At 40.2% G+C, this 10,546-nt stretch overlaps 2 protein-coding genes and 1 pseudogene across 2 annotated transcripts; all 3 read right to left on the bottom strand.

The window, feature by feature from the left end:
* Positions 1 to 2,043: 2,043 nt before the first annotated feature.
* LOC130137333 (stellacyanin-like) lies at positions 2,044 to 2,733 on the bottom strand. The gene is made up of 2 exons (XM_056308120.1): positions 2,553 to 2,733; positions 2,044 to 2,249 (listed from the first exon to the last, which is right to left on the bottom strand). The coding sequence occupies exons 1-2, from the start codon at positions 2,731 to 2,733 to the stop codon at positions 2,044 to 2,046; spliced, it is 387 nt and encodes a 128-aa protein (XP_056164095.1).
* Positions 2,734 to 3,769: 1,036 nt separating this feature from the next.
* Positions 3,770 to 6,396, bottom strand: LOC115664217 (protein RBL). The gene is made up of 4 exons (XM_030586167.2): positions 6,390 to 6,396; positions 4,893 to 5,980; positions 4,558 to 4,819; positions 3,770 to 4,012 (listed from the first exon to the last, which is right to left on the bottom strand). The coding sequence occupies exons 1-4, from the start codon at positions 6,394 to 6,396 to the stop codon at positions 3,861 to 3,863; spliced, it is 1,509 nt and encodes a 502-aa protein (XP_030442027.2). The 3' UTR covers positions 3,770 to 3,860.
* Positions 6,397 to 7,162: 766 nt separating this feature from the next.
* On the bottom strand, positions 7,163 to 10,185 carry LOC130135298 (uncharacterized; annotated as a pseudogene).
* Between the last annotated feature and the right edge of the window lie 361 nt (positions 10,186 to 10,546).

The raw sequence follows: 10,546 nt of genomic DNA, 5'->3' as shown, positions 1-10,546 counted from the left end.
CATGTCCACAAGTATTTCCATTCCGTAACCACTAAGGCTGCGTTTGGTCGTCCGGATTTCTAAACAGGATATGACTGGATAGGATATGAAGAAATCCCAGGATTTCTTCATATTCTGTCCACTGTTTGGTGGACTACGGATTTAAAGTCAAATAGGATAATTTTTTTTTTTTTGCTATTCACGGGTCCGGAGGAGTCAGTGAAGGAAAAAAAGCCGAGAAATTTTTTGGGTGAAAGCGCACAAGGTGTGGGGATGAAGATGACGGCGAGTGGAGTGTAGGGTTTCTGGAAAAATAGGCATTAGAAATCCTATCCGGGTCTATCCCACCCCCCCACCGGATTTTTTTATCCGGTCTATATCCGACCTTATCATATCCTGGACCACCACCAAACACAGGATAGGATAAAATATATCCTATCCTGGCTTTTATCCGGTCGACCAAACGCAGCCTAATCGTTTTCTTAATAGATTCTCTTCCTCCTTCCAAATGGCAATAATTTCTTTTTTCAATTTATATTTGAATTTAAAGGATTGAGTTGCATTGATCAATTCTTTCTGAGCACGATATTCGACCCGACCTGGCCCAACACAATGATGCGGGCCCATATTACAAGCGAGCTAGGCCCGCTTAATAAATTAGCTGAAGGTTCCGCTCAATAAATTGGCCTAATACTAGGCGTGGAAATATATTATGGGGATGCAAATAAGAGGCTTGAAAAGACATCTTGCACGTTTTTCTTCTTGCTACAGTACTGATGAATAATACATTGCTACAGTAATAAGATATGACATCAAGAAGTTTGAATTTCATCTTCTTGGATATCATTTTGTAGTTGAACTAGATATGTCTTCTTTCTCCCAAATGCTGAAATTCAAATAAAAGCAAATTTCTTATCCTCAACTCTTCAAATGGGTAGAATGGTTTTCAAAGTTGCAGAAATTTCCTGATGAGAATCTTTCTCTCAAACGTATTCAACGATTTTGTTCGATGAAAGCATGATTTGGTAGTTAAATATTTTAACATGTATATTTTCAGAAAAGTTGGACACCCTAAAGAAGTTGTATCAGACGGACCGGTGTGACAAAAGGAAAAATACTTATTCATGCTTTGTTCGTGAGGGAGGAAAAGTTCAAGAGGAAAACTTCCCTGCCCCGTTCTTCTCACAACCCGATACCCGAAGAAATCGTTAGTCTTGCTCTTCGCTCTGGTCGCCCACAGTATCGAGCGCAGATGTGGTGACGATGGTGATTATAAGCGACTAAACAGGATCTTCACAAATTAAATGCGTGCATACTACTCTAAGTTAATATGCGGGCCCATATTACAAGCTAGCAAATTATCAAAAGGTTTAGGACTAAATTGACACAATTTAAGTACGACTCCCCTTCTTTGTAATTGGTGCGTATTAGTATATATACATCTTACCTTACAAAAAAAAAATTGACACAATTTAAAGGTTCGGGACTAAATTAGCAAATCGTCAAAATGTTTGAGACTAAATTGGGCAAATTGAAAAGTTTAGGATTGAATTGACACATGTGCAATAGGTTTAAGACCTTTTCGATAATTTCCCCCAAAAATTTGTGACAATTTACGATTTAAATTGGAGAGGCAATTCTGCAACCGTGAATGGCTTTTGCATAGCCAAATTCATGAACAAGGTGGTGAAGGGGCATCTTTAACAAGGTGATTATTACATATGGGCTTCATGAGCTCCAAAAATCCAGAGATAAAAAGGAAAAAAGTTGTAAATGATTGGATTCAAGGATAAGTAGACCTCTTTTGCTGATCCTTAATTAACAAGGCAAAGCACTCGAAGCATTCTATTGAGGCCATCGCATGCCTTCGTTATTGAGACAAATTCCAACTTCATTTCCCTACTTCGTACTATGAGAAAACAAGAAAGTAAACACACCAAAATGAAAAGGCATTGAGAGTGACTGCCAGGACTAAACAGGCCAAAACACCTTGAGATCTACTCTGCAGCATGTGCTAAGACCGACGAAATCCTTGCCCTGGTCAGCCGCCGCATCGGCATCGCTTCACGATGAATAGACGGGGACCGCCATCTTCTGGTTGGCGAAGTCGCAGTGATACGAGCAGATGAAGTACCATGTGCCGGCGCTCGTCAGTGTTATCTCGTCATGGCCACTGGTAAAGGTCCCGTAGTATGTACTCGTCGAGCATGTGTTGTACCCATTTGCATCAACGGAGACCACATCATGAGCGGTGTTGTCATAGATGAATACTGTCCATTTACATGAACGCTTAGAACCGGTTCAGTCGAAGCCATAAACACAAAAAAAGAAATGACGACATGCTCCCATTCATCCTATTGCCGTTATTCAATTTAGAAACTGACTGTTCGATTTATCCAAATCACAATCGAAGTACAATCTGGACAAACTAAACATGATAAACGACATGCACGTAGTCATTCGGCATCGGTAAGTGATGTCCATGCAGATTGTATATGTAGACATGCCGCTTCAGCCAATTCGTGAGAACATGCATTTCCTACTCTTATAATGACAACGGCAAAATCGATTACCTAAAACATCATTGACATAGAAAGTCTTGTCGGCGACCCACGTATCGAGATCAATATCATAAGACCAGCCGAAATCGTCCCCTACATTATATGAAGCGGCATAGCTCAAGGATGGAAGAATCAACACCAACATCATCACCACCGCCGCGACATTGAGAAAGCACTTTCCTGGACGTGCCATTTCCGAGCTAGTGTGGGGAGTGAAGTGTGTTTTCTATGGAGATAAGAAGGTGTTTCTTGTGCGTCTGTGTCTGTGTGTGATTGCATTTATGTACTGTCAGGCTTGCTCATACTTATACTACACGAGAGGGCAGTTCATTACGCTTGGTGATTTCATGCATTAAGTGATTACCCATTGGAAAATGCTTTGGTATACTCGCCATGGCGATGAGATAAACAATGCAGAAATTGGCTCAAAGTGGGTCATCCTTTTCTGTAGAAGGCGGTCGAGTCATAAATCCTAAAGCTCAAACAGTCAAAAATCCAACTCTTTCAGCTACCGGCCGGGTCCATAGGGATTGCCGATTTTGTCGACCCATTAAGAAGGATCACGGCGAAAATTATCCAAAAAAATTATAAAACCTATTATATTTTTGCCAATTCAATCATAAATCTTCCAATTTTGCCAATCGATTCCTAAACCTTTTTCACATTTTGTCAATTGAGTCTATCCGACCAAAGTATCGATAATATGTAACAAATTGTAATTCAACCTTTGAGAAGGTAATTCTGTGACTCCGAATGATCATGCATCACAAAAATATTGAAAAAAAATGTGGAATGTGATAAAAAAGAGTTTATGAAATGTGACAAGAAAAACGGATCAATTTGGTCCTCGTTGAGCTTCAAAATCCATACGTTAACTGACAAAAAAATGGTAAACCGATGGCAAATTGGAATCCAACGGATTCAAGGATTGATCCAAGCTCTCTTCTTGATACTGATGAGTGAGGCAATTCCAACTTCATTTCCCTTCTTCTTAATATTTTCAAGTCTTCCCGCAAATTTTAACTAAACAAGATGAAGAGAAGGAAATTGGCCAATCACCAGAGAATCACCAAGTGTAATCATGGTTCTATTGTTGAAAACGAATTAAAAGAAGATCATCCCTCGTTCAAACCAAACGGTAAGGATTTCGAATATTTCAGTGAACCTGGTGACGGCGGCATTCAAAGCAAAGCCTAGTGTAGAGATCAGTAAACATTGCGTCAAGCGGGTGAAAATGAAATGAGAATTTGCAATTTGATTGAATCAATCAGAACCATCGTCTCTATATACACCATTACTAGAATCCGGATTAATCACAGGTTATTTAGTTTTCGACAATTGACCAGACGGTTTCAAAGGTTTCACAGGTTTCTTGACCATCTCTGCCTGCAATTCCAGCCCCTTCTCCGAAGGCCTGCGTTTTCTTTTTAATCGCGCTCCGTCTGTGTCCTCGGCAGTTGAATTCTCCATGGCTGCATAAGTTAGACAAGTCAGATGAAAAATCTTTCAGCCACACATGAACTCAGAGAATGACAATCTATTAACTTCCCCACAAGAGACAGAACACAAAACAGCCTAAGCATCACTTTCCTTTTACATGCTTAAAAACCATTAATCACTTATTTTGAAATCACATTTTCATCTACAGATTCCTGCAACTTGATTACTACCCCTCCTCCGAGACTCTCCTTTGCCCTCCTCCGTAACATCCATTAATAGTGTGCCTATATTGTCAGCTAAATTTTCATCACACATACTCAATGTAGTCTTTTCTGCCTCTATGCCATGTCAGAGAAAAAAATGCATTACCAAGATTCCTAGCAGTTGCTAAGCAAATCTAGAGGTGAGCAATATATCATGCAGACATTAAGTCAGGCATCTGCTTTAGGTAAGAACAATAGTCACAGGTACAACCTAATTGCTATATTGCAGGAATTGACAGGAAAATCCAGTCTGCTGTACAAGGGAAGCATCTGAACACTCAGAAAATACAGCAAGCGGGGAAAAGAAAACTTACGTTCGAGGGGGCTTGAATTATGGTTGCTCCCATTTCCATTCTGACCAGCCTCTACTGAAAGTGGCGATCCAGAATGGTTACCATCTGGCAACTTGGAATAACTGCCAACACACTTGTCTTGCTGCTCGGGACCATCAAGACAACGAACTGCAGGCAAAAAGCACAGTTCCTCCTGGGACATATCTGAGTCACTAAAAGCTGAATCCCTCTCCACAGTCAGAACATCAACTTCATCATCTTCATGAACATCTGGTTCTTTCACCTGTATGCATACACATTCAATAATTGTTAACCTTTCAAGCAAAATAAGCCAAGCTCATAATCTGCTCATTTACCTTTTCAGTTTCAGGCACCAAATCAAATTCATCTTCTCGTTCGACGTACTCCTCATTCTTCTCAAGCTCTTTGAAATCTGGAGCAAACGCACTCCAGTTTTCAGTATAGTCTTTAGCCCATATATAAACCAAGCCAGTCAAAGAAACAGAAATGATAATCGGATGAACAGGATGCCATGCCAAATCCATCAATGCTTCTTTTGGGCCTTCAAGAATTTTAACAAGATGCCCGGCCCTATCCCATATATAAATTTTGTGCTCTCCTCTACTTGCAGCACCAACAATCGCCCACTCTCCATCACCACTAAAACAAGGTGCTTTCCACTGGACCCTAGTGATGGAATCTTGAAACTCATGGAGAAGTTCCAAGCACTTCGATCCAACAGCCTTCAATTTCTCCACATCATCTGGTTCACTGAAGCTCTCATTCAATTCATCAAGCATCTTTAATCCATCTTTAGGAGGTAGAAGATTCTTATAGATTCTAATCATCCGGTCATTGGAATTTGTCAACATGTACTGTCCATTTCTACTAAACACAACATTTTTTATAACAAAGCCACCAGAAACAAGGACGATGGCACACACTCTGACATTCTGGTGATCTATTATAAGAATTTCTCCCCTTGAAGTTCCTGCATAAACCAGATCCCCATGCTTGTTAAAGCATGCATTGCACGGAGAGTAAGTTACTGATGTATCTGATGTCTTGTTACGGGGCAGAGGAGCAATTCCGTTGCTCACATCGGCAGTCAAAACTGGAAGAGCTGTTGTGCTTCCAGTGTTCAAGTCAACGATCATGGGAGATGATGAGAAAGGGCAGGCCAGGCAAATAGATGGAGTCGAGGAACCAGGATGAAGACGAGCTTGTAGAACTGTATGCTGCAGAGTTGTATGTGCTATCTTCTCTCCACTTAGAACATCCCAAAGAATAAGAGATTTATCAGAAGCAGACACAAGCATGCGGTGGCCATATGTGGACCAGCAGACACTCGTAATTGCAGCAGTGCATTCTTTGTCACGGAGCTCTTTTGCGACGCCCCGGGTCTCAAAGTCCCATATAATGCGACTTCCATCGGTGCATCCAGCTGGAAAAGGAAATCAAACTGAGTATGATTCACTGATCGAAGAAATAGCACAATCAAGAACCACAGTGATTCCTTCATCGAACAACAGACAGAAAAATCCTTAATTTTCAAAAGAAGCGCCAAAAAAAAAAATCAAACAAAGATGCAGATATTTACAGATCACACTCCCTGTTTTGATCACAGGACTTCCAGAGCCAGCATAGAGTAAAACGAATGCTAAAATTTATGAATAGGACTTGCAAATTGCATTCAATCAAGGAACTATAATTACTTCTCCAGATTAAAATTAGGGACCAGCACAGTCACTATAATTACTATTTGGCAAGCTTACCGATCATCAATTTACTATCGCATTTTAAAAATTGGTGATGGAATATTACTTTAATCTTTTCTGAGTTGGCAAGCTTACCGATCATCAATTGACGCACTTTAAATGTCCTAGGACTTACCATAATCATCTACTTTAATCTTTTCATTAGCTCCGTTAGTTTTTAATAGATGAAAGCTTAAGCTACATTTTTTTCATCAAGAACCACGTAAGAATGAAAAATAACCCGCATGGCATTTTCCGTCCACTTCGTTTTAGCATAATTAAATGGAGGCGTTTTAAAGGAATTAAAAAGAGGCCTCAAGTACATCAAAGTTGCGAGTTTTAGGATTTAAATGCTTGAAACATAAATTTTTAGGTCTCAAGGACTTGCTTTATGATTGTCCCTAAAAAATTCAATGCAACTCCAAATGTCATCAACACATCAACTGAATTGAACTGCGAAAATTCGACAATCAAAGCAAGTGAATCGCAACATTCACTTCTTCCACGGTCTTTCCAATAGGTAACCTGGTCATGGAAAACTTGGAGCACTTCTGATGAAGTTTTGCGTTTTCACTAAATTGGTTTCTTCCTTTTCTGTTTCTTCAATAAAACCTTGCATTCATGATAAGAAGAAGTTAGGAATTATCAAAAATCAATTCCAACTGGTGGCTGATTCAGTATGCTAGTGTCATTGGATCGATTGGCTTCATAATAATATTAAGTATGCAAACTATGCTGTTCATCAAGCTAATCCATTTGGTTTCGAATACCAAAGAATAAGGCCACAGGAAAAGCACAGTGAGACTCGTCAAGTCCTCGGGAACTTGGTGAGGTCGCTTGACATTCGTCGGAAAGTTTCTGCTCAACTCTTTTACAGAAATACGAGGCCAACTTATCGAGTATCGACTGATGACCGAACACGATGAACAAGGAATAAAGTGAACACAAGTGTTTGATAAATTCGACCCATCTGACTTGCCCCCAGGACTATATGCCAAGAAGTAAGCGGAGGGCACAATACTTACTAGACTTAGTTTTACTCTGTACTAAAATATATTTTGGGTACATGCATCGACTCCACAAAAACCAAGCCTCAGTAGCTTCAAAACCAGCCTCAAAATGAGTAATCCTTCAAATCTGCTCGCGAGTCGTCCAAGTCCATGTCGGTCATGCACTCTTCCGCTGAGAGAGGGGGGAGTTGCCTGGTCTTCCGCTTCAAATTGTGCTTGTGCCAGTCGCTCTTGAAGTGCTCCCTGTACTGCTTTGCGGCCCCTACCAACGCATTGCATGTGCTGCACTTGTTCTGCTTTACTTCCTCCTCCGTGCTCTCCTTTTTAGACGTGAGTGTCTGTTTCTGCATCCTCTCACTTAGCTGGACTACCGAATCGGGTTCAGACCGGGATGGGATGTCCTCGTCATCATCATATGGTCCACTTGGGTATCTCCTTCAGCATGCACTGAATATGCAAGAACTTCCACTCTCCCCTGCAAGTTTCTTACCGAGGCTTCACAGTCCCGGTAGAATCCTGGTTCAATTTCACATACCTGCATAAAATGCGTGTGCTCGTAAACAGAGGCACATCATACCTAAACACACAAGACTAATCCTCATTGCACAGAGCATCACTAGCTTAGGATTTTTACCGCATCATCTCAACTTATCTAGAGCAGATCTGTAATGCATAAAAAAGAATGTATTTCTTGTCATCCTAGGTGCAAGAAAACAATATAGAAGAGATCCAATTTATTTCCATTAAAGAGGGGTTTCGGATATTAGTCCAAACTTCATCACTTGACAAGAAAATTCCAGACTCATGGAGTACATATACGTAGAGGCATATTGTCCCCGGCCAAACATCTATGCACATAGAAGATGTCATTAATTCTCATCGCAGAAAACTACAAACAGCACCAAAGAAAAATTAGAGAAACTGGTAAATTGAAGAGCCTACCCTAACAGAAGCAGGAGCTTAGCTAATATGAGAGAAAAAAAAGCTCCTAAAAGGGGGATAAAGGAAATGAAAAATGATAATCAAACAAGAAAGAAGTCGTCTTAACACTCGTCCAACGTTGTAAGTCGGTGTGTAAGAATCACCCTATTAGAGATACTCTTAGATATGCACTTTATTCTGTGATGGGGTCAATCCAATAAATGCATGCAAAAGTGAAGAACATAATTTCAGAGTTCACGAATTCAGAAATGTTTTCATGTGCGACTTATGTAGTGTAAGTGCAAATCTTCCAAGAAAATGGTCTAAGACTTACAACAGATATTTCACTTGCAGATTCATCCCTTGAAACGATACTAGCATTCCATGCATTGAGCTTTTCCACGAGCGAAGAAACATTCTGTTCAGTGATGATGAATCTGAGCCTCATAGGAGCTCTTTTTATTGGAAAATGCTTTTGAAGTTCACGTATAACTTCCAGTGCCTGCATGAGAATTTAGGATATAAGCTTATTAAACATAGCGATGTGAAGCGCTGCAAAAGATTGATTCCTTCATTAGGTTTTGTACTATTAAACGTTTGTGTTAATATGAGCATATAGATGTCCGATCTTGCTATTTTCTGCATACACAGTTCAAAGCAATAAATGTCCAAAAATTCCTCTGTAAATATGTGCAACGGGGAAAAGCTAGTTACCATAGAAATTTAACTGAGAAACAAGGAAAAAGAAAAGAAAAGATAAGAAAATCCAACAGTAAAATATCATGATACTCTAAAGATGACAAGGCCTTATACAGTATGAAAACAGACATTTATAACATCAAGTTCATGATATTCTAAAAGTTTAACCGAAGCAAAACATTATTCTGCAAGTCCATCTTTTTAACAAGATTTCTATTATAAGTCCATCAAAATTGAATATCTTGATACCTGCTTCTTTGAGTTGCTATTTGGCTCAACAGCGAAGTGAATTTCATGCATTAGTCGTTCAATCATGCTAATAGTATAAGGGCGTTGAGTTTCAGGATTGATCGTCCTCTGCATAACAATTGTGGCAATATCTCGAAACTGACTTGCGAATTGGATCTCCCTCTCCTTTCCAGCAACTTGAAGCTCTCCTCTATCCAAAATCTACATGAGCAATAAATGCAAATAACAGAAGTTGCAAGACTTGCGAACTGCAGACATCTATTCTAATTCACCCCCAGAGAAAATTGTACACACATGATTTTCTCCTTGTAACGATCCACAATATAATATCACTGACCTCCAAACATATTTTTGTCTGATCATCTGTCCCAAGGGATTTCATTAGGTCTTTTGACTTGGCAAGAACTCCTTTTGAAACGTTTGAATACACAGTATGCGACTGGAGTACTTCATCCACATCCTGCGCGCTGTTCCACGAAAAGTAACAATTATATCTGCATCGCAAAATACTTCCCTTCTATATAATGTTTGAAACATAGAAGCAAGTATCAACAGGGAGTCTTCCACAGTTTAAGTGAATATGAAGAAGTATCAATTGAAAACACAGAAATTATATTTTTCACCATCTTCAACATTCTTGATGCTCACATACATATAACTCAAATTTCAAATACTAGACAAAGAATCATGGAGAAGTAATTCTCCTACGCAGCGAAGTGGCCATTCAAAATTTAACACGGCAAGCGGCGTACAGGTCATTTTAAACTCAATACAGTTCCAAAGAAGATGGCAAACAAGCACGCATCGTCCGAGGAGTTAGAGAGAGAGAGAGAGAGAGAGAGAGAGAGAGAGAGAGAGACTCACACGCCAGAGCGCCAAGATAGGACTTTGTTCTTGTAGCAGGCGATCTCGAAGCGCATCCCATGCTTCTTGAGCCGGACAACGGCCACGTTGGTCAGCCTCTTCTGCCCGACGGGCTGCACCAGCGTCTTCGACATTTCTCCCTCTCTTTCAGAATGAGCTCAAATCGATCAGACCTGCAACAAGAAAAGCCGCACCGTTATGTAACCAAGCTAGCAAACAAACAAAGAAACTGGAACAATTTCAAGATAAAGTGAACGCGTTAGGTCCGCCAAGAAACGGCGGAAAAGAAGAGGTGGCAGTGGAGAGAAAACGGTGATGAAGTGAAGTTAGGGAGGGAGTATTGACGGTGTTGTCTCTTCCTTGTTAGGTACTGCTCCGTTGGGGAATACGTGGGAACGTCGCCGGGGAGTCCTTTCACTTTTCAATTCTAGTCCTTCTTTCCTTTTGAATTTTCATTTTCGACCCCTTAACATTTTGGAATCCTATTACCAAAAGATCTTTCCGATTTGT

Source organism: Syzygium oleosum, unplaced genomic scaffold (assembly GCF_021117445.2).
Source record: "Syzygium oleosum isolate NSW1041296 unplaced genomic scaffold, Sole_v2.1 Sole_v2.02, whole genome shotgun sequence".
NCBI classification, from domain to species: Eukaryota; Viridiplantae; Streptophyta; class Magnoliopsida; order Myrtales; family Myrtaceae; genus Syzygium; species Syzygium oleosum.
This window is presented reverse-complemented; position numbering and strand designations above follow the sequence as displayed.